The sequence below is a fragment of the Mesoplodon densirostris genome, chromosome 13 (genome assembly GCF_025265405.1).
Source record: "Mesoplodon densirostris isolate mMesDen1 chromosome 13, mMesDen1 primary haplotype, whole genome shotgun sequence".
Lineage (NCBI taxonomy): Eukaryota > Metazoa > Chordata > Mammalia > Artiodactyla > Ziphiidae > Mesoplodon > Mesoplodon densirostris.
The window spans coordinates 933,603-952,820 of record NC_082673.1 but is presented as its reverse complement, the minus strand read 5'-3'; the positions used below and the strand labels follow the sequence as shown (position 1 = coordinate 952,820).

General features: G+C 43.7%; 1 protein-coding gene across 2 annotated transcripts in view; it reads right to left on the bottom strand.

Annotated features, from left to right (window-relative positions):
* Positions 1 to 19,218, bottom strand: part of SPIDR (scaffold protein involved in DNA repair) — a 331,570-nt gene that overhangs the window by 86,031 nt on the left and 226,321 nt on the right. For both annotated transcript variants that reach the window (XM_060116489.1, XM_060116488.1), the window contains exons 9-10: positions 9,014 to 9,209; positions 7,333 to 7,562 (exon numbers count right to left, since the gene is read on the bottom strand). In XM_060116489.1, the coding sequence (XP_059972472.1) occupies positions 7,333 to 7,562; positions 9,014 to 9,209 (426 nt within the window). The remainder of the gene's footprint in view (positions 1 to 7,332; positions 7,563 to 9,013; positions 9,210 to 19,218) is intronic.

Sequence of the window (19,218 nt, the reverse complement as noted above, 5' to 3'; positions counted from 1 at the left end):
AGACTCGTGAACACAGAGTTAATGACTAACTAGAAAAACCTTAAGAAAAACCTAAGGAATGGGCTGTGACATCATTTATGAGGACACGTTAAAAAAATGATGCTCTCCTCTTATAATACCTTTGCATCACGATAAGAATACTCAAATCATTGAAGACGAGTGATTCCAATTTTTCTACAATATGAAGAAATAAAGTACAAGTAAAATAACAGCCTTATGCAATGTGATGCTGAGCTGGTCAGTCAATACAATCACTTCACAGTCTGGTGGGTGTGGCAGACGCAAAAGGAGAGCAGGCGGGGCGGCCTGTGTGCCTCTGATGAGGAGGAACTGCTGTCCTCCCTTGGAGCTCTTCCACCACTGACATGTATGAATTGCTGCTCTGGAGGAAGAACACCACGCCATTCCATCTTGATACACACACAAAAGAGACATGAATCCAGCATATCATCCAACCAGGTAACAGGAAGAAAGTGAAAGTTCGTAAGAGCTGGAGACCTGGCTGGTGAGCACACAGCTGATGACTTTCTTTTCAACAGAGTCCTGGCAAGCTGGAGACAAGAATCTGTTCTCTACTGTCCAAACACAAACTAAGGGCTCGAATCATCCCACCCACTACCTGCTCGTTCCTCATTCTGCATTTCCACCATCAGCAGTCTGGGATGTCTTTAGTTGTTCCAGATAAAAAACAAAACTAGACCAGCTGTAGTTAACAGCACCGTCCAACACGGGACGCGGCACTCGGGCCATTGTTGGAAATGTGTTTATTACAGAGGAACTTCTATACTTCCATCACTGAGAGGCAGGGGTCACAGTTCACACATGAATATACATAAATGTTTGTTTTCTAAAGTAAATGAGCTTCAACTCCTTGCTGATGAGTAGGGTGAGGGTGGCCAAAAGCATGGAAGTAAAACCACTTTAATCAAGCTTTCCCTGCAGCTAGACAACAGACACAAAACTAACACAAATGCCGATTTGTAACTAGATGTCTTTTCTTTGCTTATGTTAGGTTTCTATTACTGTACAATGTTGTTTATCACTATTTTACAATTTTAAAGTATTCATGCTTGCTTTTCAAGAGCTAGTGAGCCGCCCTCTGAGTGTTATTAGTATATGGGAAGCACCGTGGGAAATGCTTTACATATGTGATCTCATTTAATCCTCATCATGAACCTGTATTATGGACAGTATTGTACTTCCAATTTCACAAATAAGGAAACATAATCTGCTCCAAGTCTCCCTGCTAAGTGGGGGAGTCGGCACTTGAACCAAGACTAGTCTGAATCTAGACCTTCCGCTCCTTCCACTGACGACCTGCCTCTACCTCAACGCATTTTCAAAAGACAAATGGTATTTGCCTTGCTCTGTCTGACTTACTTCACTTAGTATGATATTCTCTAGGTCCATCCACGTTGCGGCAAATAGCAATATTTCACTCTATTTTATGGCTGAGTAATATTCCATTGTGTATACATATACCACACCTTCTTTATCCATTCATCTGTTGACAGACATTTAGGTTGCTTCCAAGTCTTGACTATTGTAAATAGTGCCGCTATGAACATTGGTTATACTGAAATCTAAAAAAAATGATACAAATGAACTTATTTACAAAACAGAAACAAACAGACATACAAAACAAATTTACGGTTACCAAAGGGGAAAGCGGGGGAGGGATACATTAGGAATTTGGGATTAACAGATACACACCACTAGAGAAAACAGATAAACAACAAGGACCTACTGTAGAGCACAGGGAACTATATTCAGTATCTTGTAATAAACCATAATGGAAAAGAATATGGAAAAGAATATATACACACAAAACTGAATCACTGTGCTGTATACCTGAAACTAACACCATTGTAAATCAACTATACTTCAATTAAAAAACAAAAAAGAAGAAAGAAAAATGGTCCCAATATTGGAAGCAAGAGACAGAATGCCTGCACTGTAGTTCTGCTGTGCTGTTAAATGCTGGGCATTCTCAATCCCTTCTGCGTCAACAAAACTTCGTTGTCAAAACCTGTCCACACTCCCCACTTCCCACCCACTCCTGCATGCCCAGGGAGCTAGCTTCCACCTCCACCCCCAGCAACTCCTGTGCATAAAGTCACCCAGGAACTTCGCATGGCTTCATCCGTCACCTTGTTAGGCTTCTCTGAGGCACCCCGTCAGCTGCCCTCTACCACACATGGCATCCCACAATGCCGAGTGCCTGCCACGACTAGCCCTTCCTCTCCAGGCTCCTCTGTGGTCCCTCTCCTACCCATTCTCTAATGCTACAGCACCTTAGATCTTGACGCTACATCTCTTCTTTCTTCTGTGTCTACGATTTCCCTAATGTGATCTCATCCACTGCCCTGGCTTTAGACAGTTTCCAGCTGGGACAGAGCAGCTGTGAAGGGGGTCAAGGGAGGAAGGCGGGGGCATCTGCCTCTCACTAAAGGCCCTCCAGGGCCTTTGGAACTTAGCACATGGACAACCGTAACCTCTTCAAATTAGCCAACAAAACGAATGCAAGTACAAATATACAGACCAACCAGCTGTAGGCTGAAAACCCCCCGATATTTACTTCCAACCTAAAATCTTCTCTGAATGTGAGATCTGTATATGCAGACTTTTCATCTGACATCCTTTCTTGCATGTCTCATAGGAATCTCAAACTAAACAGGCCCCAAACTGAATTCTCAAGCTTCCCTCCAAACCAGTTTTCTTACCTCAGTAATGACCCATCACTCAACCAAGCACTCAAACTGAGGATAAGTCTTAATATTTCCTTCCCCTCTACCCCCACTCAATCCTTTACCAAGTCACCACACACATCAGAAACATGCCTCCATTTTGCCGTGGTGCCGCATGACACTTGGAGCCTGGGCTGTGCTGGATGCAGCAGTAGCCTCTTCCCGGGCCTCTCTGCTTCCACTGGGGCCCTGCTCCACATCCCCTCTTCCTCAAACCATTTTCCATCCCACAGCTGAAGTGTCTGTCAGATGGGTACACCTTGTTTGGGGCTGGCTCCTGCCCATGGCCCACGCACGCCGGCCACTCCACCATCTCCCTCCTGTCTGGAGCTCTCAAGGGCACTCCCTCTATTTCATCTGCTTTTCACCTAACAGCCGCTTAGCTTTCAAGTGTCACTTAAATAGTACTGCCTTAGAACACCTGTGCTTGAATCCACAAAGTAAATTCTTTCCCTTCTCCACTGGTCTCTCATAGTATCCCACTTTTTCCTTACCAGAGCACTGACCACAACTTAAAATCATAAATGTATGTTTTTGATTGTTTTGTGTGGGACTCCCTCACCAGACTATGCCCCATGAGCACACAATGATGTCTGGTTTTGTCAACCATGCAGACCCAGAGTCTGGCCCAGGGCAACAGTGGATTTTTTTTTTTTTTCCTTAGTGAAAAGAAGAAATATTAAAACAGACTAAAGGAAGGGTCAAAAGATGAAAAGAGAATAACATCAAGGTATAGAGGAAGGAAAATGTGCTTTTTCCCCCTGAGTTCAGCTCAATGAATTTCCATAAAACTGAAGTGCAAGATAACTAGAAAACAGTTAAGTAAGAAGGTTCTGTCCCCTCCAGGCTTTTGTCCAAATGCATGACCATGTCTGTGAATTCAACGCCCTTACAAAAGACTAACTCTCTCCCATAATAAGTATTTCTGCAATGACAGGCTAGAAAGAATGTGCATCTCTGACGGATAAAATTAAATTATTTGTCCCTAAGTTAAATATCTCAAGGAGAAAGGAAGTGAAGGTTTCACAGAAAGGGAGGGAAAAAGGCAATGTTTAATGGCGATCCCCATGGACCGGGAGCAAGGCAGTTCGGTCTAGATTCCACTCTGCCAGGAGGGAGGGAGTCACTAGGGAGTCCACTTACTTTTTCTTGGCCCCAGTTTCCTCCAGTATAAACCAGTGCTCCCTTTGGGCTAAAAAAGCCTATGGTCTTATTAGTCATGCATTTATATAATATTCATCCAATATGCAGTGGATCTAGATAAACGTGTGTTTTGGCTCTGCACAGACTGCCTTGCTTACTGTTTAGGGAGTGTCCTCTGGGCTGGTTTTTTGTTACCTTTGATTTAGGGGTTTATAAAACTTCAGTTAGTGTTGGTTACGCTGACCTATAACACCCTGAGAAACCGAGTAGAAATGTTTTCTTTAATAGCTTGAGTTAAAGGATGTCATCCAGAAGAACAACGGACCAGAGACTCCTACTTATTGTATTTCTGAAACCCGAAGTGTATTTCTGATAATGTTTCACAGCTCAGAGAATGTGACCCCCCCCCCCCGTTTTTTTTTTTTCCGGTACACGGGCCTCTCACTGCTATGGCCTCTCCCGTTGCGGAGCACAGGCTCCGGACGCACAGGCTCAGCGGCCATGGCTCACGGGCCCAGCCGCTCCGCGGCATGTGGGATCCTCCCGGACCGGGGCACGAACCCGTGTCCCCTGCATCGGCAGGCAGACTCTCAACCACTGCGCCACGAGGGAAGCCCAATGTGAACCTTTTGACAGAATCTATTTGCCTCTCTTCAGGATTGGCAGGCTTCAAATAAATTTCTTTTGATTTCAAAGCTGACAGAAATTGGGCTGTCTGCCAGAAGATAAGCTCTTACTGATCCCATAAAAGTGACATGGCTAGGATGATACGATCAAGGTGCCAAGTTAGACAGAAAAGTCACCACAGCTTCCTCGGGAGGCACCTGGCCTGCTCTGGGCAGGAAGGGAGAATCCCGTGGCAGCAGAGTCTCATAAGACAGCGCTCTCTCTCTTTGCACAGGCCTTAATTTATTCTGACGCAGCCATTTCTGACTGTAGAAAATACACAGTGATCAGAGTCGTCTTCAGCTCACTGCTGGCTAGAGAGGTCTTTGGGGTAAAGCAGGTGAGGTAACGCAGGGGACAGCAGGAGAGCAGCCCTCACTGTTCAATCTCCCTCCTGCGCTCGCTGTGCTCGGGCCTCTGGACAAGACTGACTCTGTGCACCGCACAGCTGCCCCCAAGTTACCGACGGGAAGGAAGTTACAGGCAGAATTCAAGTAGAAAAGGGTGACCTAGGCGATATGCCTAAGTCTCCTGATGGTGTCTCCTCTTGTATCGTGTTGCACGTGCAGGTGTAAAGGTCCACACCAGGACACATGCTGCTGAGGGACTCTCCAAGGAGATGCCTTACACACACCAGCAAAGAATCACTAGGGTGCTAAGTGTAATGTTACTTTCTATCTTAATGTCATTTGTAAACTGGAGAATCTGATCATTATTATAGCAAATGAATCTAGAAAAAACTAATGATCAGTTATACAATGAGACCTTTTTGTACCCCAAAGACATCTCAGAAGCCTTCTCTCAAACCCAAGGCCAAACGCTATGGCCTCTGTCCAAAAGTTCCTTTTCATGCACAGCTCCTGCAGTGGCTTTCCAGGATGACTTGACCCCTGGGTCAGCTGTATTCTAAACACAGCTTGGTTCTAACTCAATATTCTTCCCTTTCTTTTAGCTCCCGTATTCTCTACAATACTGTCATTTGGGGATTCTATACCTCATGATGTTTTCCTTTCATCCACCTGCATGACTATGAGCAGTAAGAACCTCTCTGAGGTCCCACTTCCTCACCTGTGAAATGGCGCTAAGGTCCTCCAGCCTCTGTTTACAGCCTCACGTGTGCAACGAGAAGCCCCCCGCCACGACGCAGGCGCGTTCCATCTGAATGACTCAATGTTGTTTTCTTATTTTTGAGGTATGCCTGCCCTGCCTTCAGTCCACCACGAGCACAGTCTCATTCGATACGTCCCGGGTGTATTACAAAGCACAGACCCAAAGCACTCCCACGCCGACCGCTGGCAGCAGCTTACCTTCCAATTTCTTCTCTTTGCTCAACAGGTAAAACAGGTGCCACCGCAGGGCTGGAGGACGGCCTCCGAGGAGCACGATGCTCAACGCCAGCTCCGCGAGCCCCTCCCTGCGGCCTCAGCTCCCGCTGGCCCACCTCCCTGGAGCGGTGCTCCGCGCCCTGCTCACTCGGTATTCCCTCCTTAGAGCCGAGCACGGCTACAGACCGCGAAAAACTCTAAGCAAGACCAAACCTCTGTCTAACCTGTAACTGTCTCAGGTAATCCTATTTAGAATTACACAAATTTAAGTCTAGCACAAAACTGGTCGACAGCTACAAGTCGTGTTAAAACCTAAAGATGGATATAATGGTTTCACACACACACATATTCCAAACAAAATAAAAATAATTTTTTTCTATAATTCCAAAAGAAACATTCTCTAACTCTACACCTGAAGGGACTTTTTCAAATTCATGGTACTTTAAAGTAAGCTGCTGTCCACTGGAAGAGGACTCACAGTTAACAGAGCAGTGCTTCCTGCTTGCTCTTTCTGAAAAACATCAGAAGGCACTGTAAGGATAGGATGACTGTGAATTACTATTTCTCCAATATGTGTTTTCCTAATAGTAGAGAGACAAAATGACTGTTTGATGAACTGGAATCTATGCTTTTCATTTCTATTCTGTTATAAATCTGCCTTACTGCTTTGAGGGCAATTTAACATAGAAAGATAACCTCAGAAGAGTCTGACATAAATAAATAAACTCTCAGTCAGCAATGTGTCTATAGCTACTTGAAAACACATAAAACCAGGAGGAGCCTAAGTCTCAGCAGAAAAGACGCCATTCCCACAATGTGTTGGAGCAAAGTACTTTGAATCACAGGTTTTGCCCTTGCTTTCGTAGCTACCTAGCCATCCTGTGTACCAAGGCAGCCACTATCCACATAAACTTTAAAATAAAGTTAATTTAAAATGTAGTTCCTCAGTCCCACCAGCCATATTTCCTACGTGGTCAGTGGTCACCTCACTGGTTAGGGCAGTAAAAAAATGTCTGCACCACAGCAGAAGTTCTGCCAAGAGCTCTGATGCAGACTCGACAGCACCATCTGGGAGCCACAGATTTACCAGCTGCCATTTACTTATTCAGGTTTTTAAGACATAAAACTTGATAGCTATTGCAGTGGTCTTTTTAAGTACGTAACCATGCCTTGGCTTTCTTATAATAATACCAATTGTGCTTGTATTACTTTCAGTAACATGAACTATTAAAGGTAAAAGTAAATGCAACTAACTTTTTCAGTAAGGACTTTTTATACAAATAGACAAAATCCTCTGTCATACCATGTGTCCCAAATTCTGATGTAAATAAAAACCAACCAAACAAATACAACCCATGTACATGGTGAATACAGTGAAGAAACTGCTCTGAGAAGAGCCTCCACTTTCTCCAGGTGAGTCTGGGCACCTGCACCTGTGTCTCATCACTCACCGAACTCCAGGTGGGTCTGTGCCATCTGCCTGCTGACACCTGCAGCGAAGAGAGTAAACTCTCTGCACCACCACCCGGACCCCGGCTCCCGACCAGGTGGCAACTCCTTGGCTTTCGACTGCATCCAGCAGAGAATCCCTCAGGGGAGCTTGGGCGGGGAAGCCCAGCTCTGCTTGTTCGTGCCTGAGGGTCCAGTCTGTGCCCACGGTGGTGTGACCATCACACATAACCTGGCAAGACACGCAAAGGGAACAATTCCAGTCTGACCCACGAGGGCACACCACATACCAAATCCTGATGTGCTTGGGGAACCCTGAGCATCGGGTGTGACTGCAGGACACTCAAGGAATGACAAGGACAGACGCACGCCCATGGCGCGGGGCTCCCATACGCGGGCCACCAACGTGGCCGAGGAGGCCTGGTGAGTTGAGGAACAGGGGAGCGGCAGGAGGACAGACCACCTCGGGGATTTGAAAACGTGGAGAAAGTACTGCTATTAAAACACCTTATGGTGATTTAAAAATTTTTCTTTTATGAGGTAACAATCTCAATAGCACAAACTACAAAACAAAATAAAAGAATGACTAGGGTTATTATGAAGTGCCAGCACTTTGCACACTCCTGTGAACAACATGCAACACCTTTATGACCCCAGTAAATATCCTACTAAGATTACATCACCTCTAGAGTGCTCCGTGCTTCCTACATTGCAGCCCTTTTCTTTACATACGATGCTGTGTAACAAACACATTTAACCTCCCAACCCAAGGAGGCAGGCTGCATCGTTACCACTGTTTGACAGATGAGAATGCTGAGACAGGAGTTCAGTGTCTTACCCAAGGTCACCCAGCAGCAAGTGGCTGAGGCAGGACCCGAACTAGACACCTAGTTCCAAAGTCCAGACACTTAACCACTAAGCTCTACCGCCGCTCCCCTAGCACTGACGTGAGACGAAGACATACCTCATGAATTTAACATCACATAGCTGTCTAAAACTGTACATTAAAGCAGTAATGCGCTTTGAGCTGTACTTCATATCTGTTAAATTAAATTGATTAGACAGCCCTCCTTTTCACATAATTCTCTCCAGACATATGTGACAGTCAAAGGGAGCTCCCGCTCACCTCCACACCTACAAAGTACGTTCAAAGTCTGTTTCCTTTTCTTTCCGATGTCCCCTCACACTGTCAGCCTCAGTATTCCGCTCCCCCGCGTTGACTGGGATAACTAGGCGACCCTGACGCAGGCGCACTGAAGTCAGACACTTGGAGCCCGAGTGGTCCCGGGGGTGTCCTTTGTGCCCGCCGCAAGAGAAGTTTAGTGGTTCCCCAAGTTCATCTTGGTGGATGACCATGGCTCAGGGCCACTAAAATTCCAAAAAGCAATCTCCAGTGTATAACCTCAAGTTTATGCAGCTCTTTTTATCCCAAGGGATACAGATGTTATGAAAAAGAAAAACATGATTTTTTTAATAAATAAAAGAGGCTTAAATAAAATTCTTAGGCAATTATGAGAAGAGAAAAAAATGAAAACTCATATTTTAATAAATTAAAGATTACATATATAGTTGCTGAATATTTGGAAAGGACCAAACACAAAGGTAATCACCTCTATAAATTCCAAAGCCTTTAAACACAGTATTACTACAAAGCAAAAAACCTCTAAGTCAGTGATCGTTTACCTGGTTTTCAGGTGAGTTATTTGTTAGGCTCTTAAATCTAAACATCTGGGCCAAAATGATGCTTCTTCTTGGAAGGGGTGTGTCCCAACTGTGCATTTCACGTGTTGTTTTTGAATCTTCTTTGGCAACAACTTTCTGACAAAAGTAAGTATTCAGAATAACAGGGCAACTTCCATTTGGGATAATAAGCTTTTGCCTGGAAAGGGAAAGAAATACAAATACAAGTTTATCTGCAATGCTGGACTCCCCTCACCTTCTTGCTAAATCACGAAGGGCAATGACTTGCTGGCTAAGGACACAAGCCCTAGAGCAGCTGCCAGTGCATCTGGCTCTGCTCTTCTGAGCAAGTCTTGTGTCAGGAGTGGGGATGGAAGGGGCGGCAGTGCTCGAGCTGGAGCTCCCGCGGGGCCTCCCAGGCTGCTGGACGGTGGCCCCAGGGCCCCTCGGGGAAAGTACTTGGAGGGGGGCACACAGATGCCCGACACTGAAGTGAATGTTACAGGACAGACCTTCGGACACTTCACAGCTCTCATCTTTCAGAAAACATGACACCAGACACCAAAGGAACTCCATCTTCACTACCAAACGGACCACAGTCACTGAAATGGCCCACATTCAAGTAGAAATAGGACAATGTGCTCCTGGTTCCTCTCAGACTACCTAATGCTCATTCCTCACACAGGCAGCGCTGCTTAACAGGAAGGTTAATGGGAAGACGGAGTAGACACACTTTCCCCTATTTCTCCCATGAGACACAAGGAAGTGCCTGATGCTGTACAGAAACAAAACAGAAGCAGCAGCTGAAAGGGGAGAGGAGGAGGCTGTCCAGCTGGGACCCAAGGAGAGACAGCGCAGTACGTTCCTGGGCTTCCTTTCTGCAGCCTAGAAACAGCAATGGGTGCAGACAAAAGCGCCCTGGAAAGGAAGGACGGGGAAGGGGCGGCCCAGTGGGACAGAAAGCGTCTAGGAAGTCGCTGCTCTACCCCTGGCAGACATCTCAGAAAAGCTGGGACCTACTCCCACACACAGCAGGCAAAGCCCAAGCCGGGGCCACACATGCCCCTCCACAGGCTGAGATGAGGAGTCTGTGCAGGCCAGCTGGGCCGGTGTGAGCCGAGGCATTATTCACCCTCACAGCCCTGTCACAGGGGAGACACCTCACTCCCGTAACCAAGCCTCAGTCCCCGCCCCTTGGAACAGGGTCCAGTCGGCCCAGCAGAGTCAGTACTTTCACCACAACCCGGCCCTCCCACCTTCCTCCACGGCGGTGAGCAGCAGCCTCGCAGGAAGCAATAACGAAGGGAATCCTGACGCCTCCCTCCACCTGGTCGTAAGAGGCCCCCCACCCTCCCAGCGTCTCTTCTCAGAGCAGTGTCACACAAAGCCACCTAAAACTGGTTTAAATAAGATCCAGGATCTCGTACCATAATACCCATCATGTACAGCTTACCATCTAAAACTACTTGTTACACGAAGAACCAGGAAAAATCTCACTTGAATGAAAAAACACAGTGACTAGATGACAATGCTAAGATGACGCAGAATTAGAATTACTGACAAAGATTCAAAGGCAGCCGTTACAAACGTGCTTCAGTGACAGTTACAAATGCACAACGAGACAAATGAAAGAACAGAAAGTCTCAGCAAAGAAACAGAAAGTCTTGGCAAAGATACAGATGTTTTTAAACGGAAATTTTATAACTAGGAAATAAAATAATGAAAATAAAAAAAGTCACTGGATGGGTTCAACAGCAGAATGAAGGGGACAGAGAAAAGGATCAGTGAACATGAAGATAATGGCAATTACCAAACATAAACAACAAAGAAAAAACAGACCAAAAAAAAAAACCAATGAACAGAACCTCAAGAGGTGTGAGGAAGAAGAAATAAAAATGGAAAGATACAGGTAAATACACTAAGCTTTCCTACTCCTGTTGAGCTTTTGAAATTATATTTGGAGTTGAAGCAAGAATCATAACACTGTCTGATACGGTTCTAAATGTATGCAGAGGAAATATTTAAGACACTCATATAAATGAGGACAGTAAAGGGACATAAGAGGCAAGGTTCCTACACTTCACACAAACTGGCAAAATGATAAGTTATGCATATAAAATGTAATGCCTAGAGCAACCAATAACATAGCTATAACAACACAAAAACATTATAAATAAATTAAAATGAAATTCTAAAAAAATGTTCAAGCAACCCACATAATGCCAGGAAAAAAAGAAAAACCCAGAGAAATGAAAAACTGAACAACACAGAGAAAACAAGAAATAAAAAGGGAGACTTAAGTCCTAATATATCAATAATTACATTAAGTGTATATGGTCTAAACAAAGCAATTAAAAGACAGATTAGCAGAGTGGATTAAAAAATATGGTCTATCTTTATGCTGTCTACAAGAAATTCACTTCAAATATAAAGACACACGTAGGGGGCTTCCCTGGTGGCGCAGTGGTTGAGAGTCCGCCTGCCGATGCAGGGGACACGGGTTCGTGCCCCGGTCCGGGAAGATCCCACATGCCACGGAGCGGCTGGGCCCGTGAGCCATGGCCGCTGAGCCTGCGCGTCCGGAGCCTGTGCTCCGCAGCGGGAGAGACCACAACAGTGAGAGGCCCGCGTACCGCAAAAAAAAAAAAAAAAAAAAAAAGACACAGGTAGGATGAAAGTAAAAGGCTGGGGGAAAAACCCATCATGTAACATTAATATAAATATGGTTGAAATTACTATCAGATGAAGTAGGCTTTAGAGAGAAGAAAATTATCAGGGATAGAGAGGGACATCACACAATGATTAAAAGGGACAGTCCACCAAGAAGACAAATTTGCAATAGTAATATTTTAAGCCGATAGACTACACGTATGGTAACCTAGAAATAACAATTAGGAGACATGGAGAGACAGAGGCAAGCTAGACACAGAGTGAGAGTCAGCAAGGAGAGGCTCAAGAAAGCAAGAGGGCAGGGGTGGGGCACAGCATCGGGTACCACTGGGCTCAACTGCGAAGGTCCTGGTACAGCAGCATGGATGAAAGATATCATACGTGCCCAGCCTTTTCTTTCAAGTTAATTTGAAAAATATGATCAAGTAATATTATTTTAACTGCTAAGTTAAGAACACAGCACAAGATTTCTGTGTGTATTTAGAACCTTACCGTTTACAGATAGACATACTAACATTAGAACTCTGTTCTGCCAAATTCAAAGTCCTGTCTGAGGCTATTAAGGTTAAACCAAATTAAAAACATACCTATACAAAATAGATGTGCAAGGCTAGTGGATCTGGGAAAGACCTTAAAACCCATATCTAAGTCCATTTGGTTCGTTTCGCTGTTTTTACTCAACACCTATGACATGCCAGGCACGGGGCAGGGGACTGGGAATCCAGTCTGAGACAAGAAGGCTGAGAGGACAGGTTTACTGCAAAGGAAAAGGGTGTTATATGATACCCCGAGGGAGGACCCTCCGGAGACAGGGGAGGTTTCCCAGGAGGGGTAACCAGGCGAGGGCGTGTGGAGGCACAGGGAAGGGGATGGTGGAGCACCTGCGGGGCTGCCTGGTGGCCATGACCACAACTCAGATTCCATGTGACAAGCAGAGGTCTCGGTACTACCTCACTGAGCTTCTGCAGAAGAAACACAGACGCTGTTTCCTTCGTTAGGAGGCCGAGGACGTCACAGCCTTTCCGCATCCATGTACGTGGCACCACTGTCATGCTCCTCGGGACTATGGCCTCTGTAGTTCCTTCTGTGCTGCAGGCCAGCGTCAACGGCTGTGGACTCTACCATCACCTCTCTACTTATCGTACTGCCACAAATGTTATGTGAGGACCAAAAAGCAAGTTTACAGAGCATGTATTCAGATTAATATTGTACAAGTTTAACCAGTTTTTCTGAAGACCTAACTAAAAATAAAGACAAACCTAAGGGGCTTCCCTAGTGGCGCAGAGGTTAAGAATCCGCCTGTCAATGCAGGGGACACGGGTTTGAGCCCTGGGCCAGGAAGATCCCACAGGCTGAAGAGCAACTAAGCCCGTGGGCCACAACTACTGAGTCAGCGCTCTAGAGGCCACGAGCCACAACTACTGAGCCCGTGTGCCACAACTACTGAAGCCCATGCGCCCAGAGCCCGTGCTCCGCAACAAGAGAAGCCACCGCAGTGAGAAGCCCGTGCACCACAACAAAGAGTAGCCCCCACTCGCTGCAACTAGGGAAAGCCCACGTGCAGCTACGAAGACCCAACAAGCCATAAATAAACAAACACGCACACACACAAACAAATAAATAAGACAAACCTAAGATGTTAAACCTCACTTGATAAATCACATCACAACCAACAACACCAGTTAACATCATCATGATGCTGGACTCACAGTGATTCTTCTGTTAAGGAAGTTGAAGGGTGTGTGTTTACTTTCTAGTAAACTCTCAGAGCATCCTTGACAAGTCAGCAGCCGTGGCAATAGGATGGGCTGCAATGTGGGACAGTCAGACACATGGTAAAATACACAAAAAACTAGACAGTAACAGTCTTCCGTGGAGTCCAAGCACTATGGTTTCTCTTGGAAACTTTAAAAAAAAGAAAAAACAGAGAATCCTGTATGTTCAATACAAACAACAATTTGTCCGAACGTCTGCTTTCATGAAGAACCATTTGCACTGCTCTTTACTGAGAGTGTTATATACAGAACTCAGGTAAAACAGGAAACAAGACTGTTTTTTTAATGTCACCAAGGGCAGAGAGGAAAACAAAGTGAAATATCTTTTCATTTTCTATCACTTGTCAACACTGCCAAAGTGTTAAATACCCCATTATCAGCTCATAAAACAAACAATATTTATTTCACATCACAAATAAGATCAATTTGCTTGTTTATTGTCTAGGAAGAATGTGTCCAAATTTGGTGGGTGGCAAAGATGACCAGTGGGATTAATGCAGTGACCTAAAGAAAACAGACACAAATAGAAGGAATTTTCTTTCTTTCCTTTCCTTCCCTCTGTTAATGGCTAGTTAGCTAAAGAAGTCAGACTAAGAACTGTAGTTGTCAGAAAATCATAACCTAGACTTAATTCTTCTTTCCACTGAAGACACACTTGGGATAAACTAATCAATTTTGTTTACAATTTAGTCTCAACTCAGAGCTTCACTGGCCTGAGGACAAAGCTGTCTAGTGCACACATCTTCCTGACAGGGGAGGCCAAGCCATCGTGTGGGGCTAGTTGAGAGGGCTTATAGTCCACACAGGGACACACACAAAGGAAACAACTAAGTGCATTAAAACATCATTGGTGCTGCAGTAGAACCAATGCAGCCATAAATAAATAAAATTAATTTATAGGAAAAAAACTGTGTAAAGAATTAAAAAATGAAGCCAGTCTGTTCTTTTCCTTGGAAGGAGGATGGGACCCACCACTTGGATACGGCAAGAAAGGTCCTGCATCCTTCCTGGAGGGACCAGTGCACGGGAAAGGGAGTGACACAACCGCCCGGTGGTCGCTGGCCCACAGGGTCGGATGAAGCCACCAGGACAGCGTGAGATGTGGGAGGCCGGTGTGACGAGCTGCAATGGAGGGGCGTTAAATTTAAAGCAAAAAGGTCCCTGGTGAAAACAGAACATCAGAGCCACCTTCTACACCTGTGCTTGTAAGGCAGCCCTTGTGGCTAACTGATTTTAAATAAAAAGAAATAAAATAAAACTTAAAATGCGGTTCCCGAGTTGTAGGGGCCACATTTCTAGTATTTGATGTGGTCAGTACCACAGTGGGCAGCACAGAGAATGCACTGCAGAAAGTTCCATGCAGTTATCTGAGAATTTTGATTCTCAGGGCAGACAGTAAACCACATTCTAGTTACTTGGTAAACCCTTCTTGATTGATCAACTTGTTGGATTTGAAAAAGGCTATTATGCCCCAGTGACTTCTGAGGCAACTGCATAAGCTTTGAACCATCTGAGTTCCCTCCTCCAGACACCGGCATCTGAACCCCTGCATGAAACTCAAGTCAGTGACAAGACAATGTTAACTGTGTTTGCCATGAATTTTTTAAAAAACCAAACTATCCGGCCCACGTTCTCAGTGACTTACAGAGTGAACGGCACTCCTCCTCTCACCAAGAGTCACATTTATTCTAAGAAAAATTTAAAACCATAAGTCCTAGAAAATATCTCTAAACTGAAGAATTAAGCCAATTTCAGAAATAAGAAGTTTAAGGTTTTTATTTTCTTTTAAGGTTTTTATTTCCTTTATTTTCAACTTCTTATTTGCCAAGATTTATCTCCTGGGTTCAAATGTGTTTCTTTTAGCTTCCTACCCAAATAATACCCACATTATCTAAAAAAAACTGATAAAAACACTGACATTTATAACTGTGTGTGTTATTTTAAATTCCCAGAGTAGACTTTGTCTAATTCCCTTTTTATCCAAATAAACACATCGCTGAGGAACACTTTATTTCCGTTCAAAAGTGAACAGCAAACTACACTGAAGATGAATTCACTGAAGAATATAAAATGTGAAATAGACTTCCTCTATAAACCAGGAGTCTAATTCTCTAGATTAACAAAAGTCTCTGACTTGACCATTTCCTTTTTCAGGCACAGGTCACTGGAAATTGCAATTTAAAGAAAGAACCATCACATATCCGGCAGTGGCTGTAAACTTTACTTTTTTTTTTTTTTTTAACATCTTTACTGGAGTATAGTTGCTTAACAACTTAACAATGTTGTGTTAGTTTCTGCTGTATAACAAAGTTAACCAGCTGTACATATACATATATCCCCATATCTCCTCCCTCTTGCATCTCCCTCCCACCCTCCCTATCCCACCCCTCTAGGTGGACACAAGGCACAGAGCCAATCTCCCTGTGCTGTGCGGCTGCTTCCCACTAGCTATCTATTTTACATTTGGTAGTGTATATATGTCCATGCCACTCTCTCACTTCGTCCCAGCTTCCCCTTCCCCCTCCCTGTGTCCTCAAGTCCATTCTCTAGTAGGTCTGTGTCTTTATTCCATCTTGTTCCTAGGTTCTTCATGACCATTTTTTTCTTTGATTCCACATATATATGTTAGCATACAGTGTTTATTTTTCTCTTTCTGACACTTCACTCTGTATGACAGACTCTAGGTCCATCCACCTCACTACAAATAACTCAATTTCGTTTCTTTTTATGGCTGAGTAATATTCCATTGTATATATGTGCCACATTTTCTTTGTCCATTCATCTGTTGATGGACATGTAGATTGCTTCCATGTCCTGGCTATTTTAAATAGAGCTACAATGAACATTGTGGTACATGACTCTTTTTGTTTGTTTGTTTGTTTTTGCGGTACGTGGGCCTCTCACTGTTGTGGCCTCTCCCGTTGCGGATCACAGGCTCCGGACGCGCACACTCAGCGGCCATGGCTCACGGCCCCAGCCGCTCCGCGGCATGTGGGATCTTCCCGGACCAGGGCACGAACCCATGTCCCCTGCATCGGCTGGCGGACTCTCAACCACTGCACCACCAAGGAAGCCCACATGACTCTTTTTGAATTATGGTTTTCTCAGGGTATATGCCCAGTAGTGGGATTGCTGGGTCGTGTGGTAGTTCTGTTTTTAGTTTCTTAAGGAACCTCCATACTGTTCTCCATGATGGCTGTATCAATTTACATTCCCACCAACAGTGCAGGAGGGTTCCCTTTTCTCCACACCCTCTCCAGCATTTATTGTTTGTAGATTTTTTGATGATGGCCAGTCTGACCGGTGTGAGACGATATCTCATTGTAGTTTTGATTTGCATTTCTCTAATGATTAATGATGTTGAGCATTCTTTCATGTGTTTGTTGGCAAACTGTGTATCTTCTTTGGAGAAGTGTCTATTTAGGTCTTCTGCCCATTTTTGGATTGGGTTGCTTGTTTTATTGATATTGAGCTGCATTAGCTTCTTGTAAATTGTGGAGATTAATCCTCTGTCAGTTGCTTCATTTGCAAATATTTTCTCCCATTCTGACGGTTCTCTTTTCGTCTTGTTTATAGTTTCCTCTGACGTGCAAAAGCTTTTAAATTTCATTAGGTCCCATTTACTTTTGTTTTTATTTCCATTTCTCTAGGAGGTGGGTCAAAAAAGGATCTTGCCGTGATTTATGTCACAAAGGGTCCTGCCTATGTTTTCCTCTAAGAGTTTGATAGTTTCTGGCCTTACATTTAGGTCTTTAATCCATTTTGTTTATTTTTGTGTATGATGTTATGAATTGTTCTAATTTCATTCTTTTACATGTAGCTGTCCAGTTTTCCCAGCAACACTTATTGAAAAGGCTGTCTTTTCTCCATTGTATGTTCTTGCCTCCTTTAGCAAAGATAAGGTGACCATATGTGCTTGGGTTTATCTCTGGGCTTTCTATCCTGTCCATTGATCTATATTTCTGCTTCTGTGCCAGTACCATACTGTCTTGATTCCTGTAGCTTTGTAGTATAGTTTGAAGTCAGGGTGTCTGATTCCTACAGCTCCGTTTTTCTTTCTCAAGATTGCTTTGGCTATTCGGGGTCTTTTGTGTTTCCATACAAATGTGAACTTTTTTGTTCTACTATGAACAAAGCCGTTGGTACTTTGATAGGGACTGCACTAAATCTGTAGATTGCTTTGGGTAGTACAGTCATTTTCACAATACTGATTCTTCCAATCCCAGAATGTGGTATATCTCTCCATCTGTTTGTATCATCTTTAATTTCTTTCACCAGTGTGAAAGAATCATCTTTAATTTCTTTCTTTCTTTAATTTCTTTCACCAGTTTTATGCATACAGGTCTTTTGTCTCCATAGGTAGGTTTATTCCTAGGTATTTTATTCTTTTTGTTGCAGTGGCAAATGGGGGTGCTTCCTTAATTTCTCTTTCAGATGTTTCATTGTTAGTGTGCAGAAATCCAAGAGGTTTCTGTGCATTAATTTTGCATCCTGCTACTTTACCAAATTCATTGATTAGCTCTAGTAGTTTTCTGGTAGCATCTTTAGGATTCTCTATGTATAGTATCATGTCACCTGCAAACAGTGACAGTTCTACTTCTTCTTTTCCAATTTGGATTCCTATTATTTCTTTTTCTTCTCTGATTGCTGTGGCTAAAACTTCCAAAACTATGTTGAATAACAGTGGTGAGAGTGGGCAACCTTTTCTTATTCCTGATCTTAGAGGAAATAGTTGCAGTCTTTCACCATTGAGAACAATGTTGGCTGTGGGTTTGTCGTGTATGGCCTTTATTATGTTGAGGTAGGTTCCCTCTATGCCTACTTTCTGGAGAGTTTTTATCATAAATGGGTGTTGAATTCTGTTGAAAGCTTTTTCTGCATCTACTGATATTATCATATGGTTTTTCTCCTTCAATTTGTTAATATGGTGTATCACACTGCCTGATTTGCGTATATTGAAGAATCCTTCTTGGGATAAATCGCACTTGATCATGGTGTATGATCCTTTTAATGTGCTGTTGGATTCTGTTTGCTAGTATTTTACTGAGCATTTTTGCATCTGTGTTCATCAGTGATAACGGCCTTTAGTTTTCTTTTTTGTGACATTTTTGTCTGGTTTGGTATCACTGTGATGGTGGCCTCATAGAATGAGTTTGGCAGTGTTCCTCCCTCTGCTATATTTTGGAAGAGTTTGAGAAGGATAGGTGTTAGCTCTTCTCTAAATGTTTGATAGAATTCGCCTGTGAAGCCATCAGGTCCTGGGCTTTTGTTTGTTGGAAGATTTTTAATCACAGTTTCAATTTCAGTGCTTGTCATTCATCTGTTCATATTTTCTATTTCTTCCTGGTTCAGCCTCCGAAGGTTGTGCTCTTGTAAGAATTCGTCCATTTCTTCCAGGTTGTCCATTTTACTGGCATATATAGTTGCTTGTAGTAATCTCTCATGATCCTTTGTACTTCTGCAGTGTCAGTTGTTACTTTTCCTTTTTCATTTCTAATTCTATTGATTTGAGTCTTTTCCCTTTTTTTCTTGATGAGTCTGGCTTACGGTTTACCAATTTTGTTTATCTTCTCAAAGAACCAGCTTTTAGTTTTACTGATCTTTGCTACTGTTTCCTTCATTTCTTTTTCATTTATTTCTGATCTGATCTTTATGATTTCTTTCCTTCTGCTAATGTTGGGGTTTTTTTCCTTCTTCTTTCTCTAATTGCTTTAGGTTTAAGGTTAGGTTATTTGAAATTTTTCTTGTTTCCTGAGGTAGGAC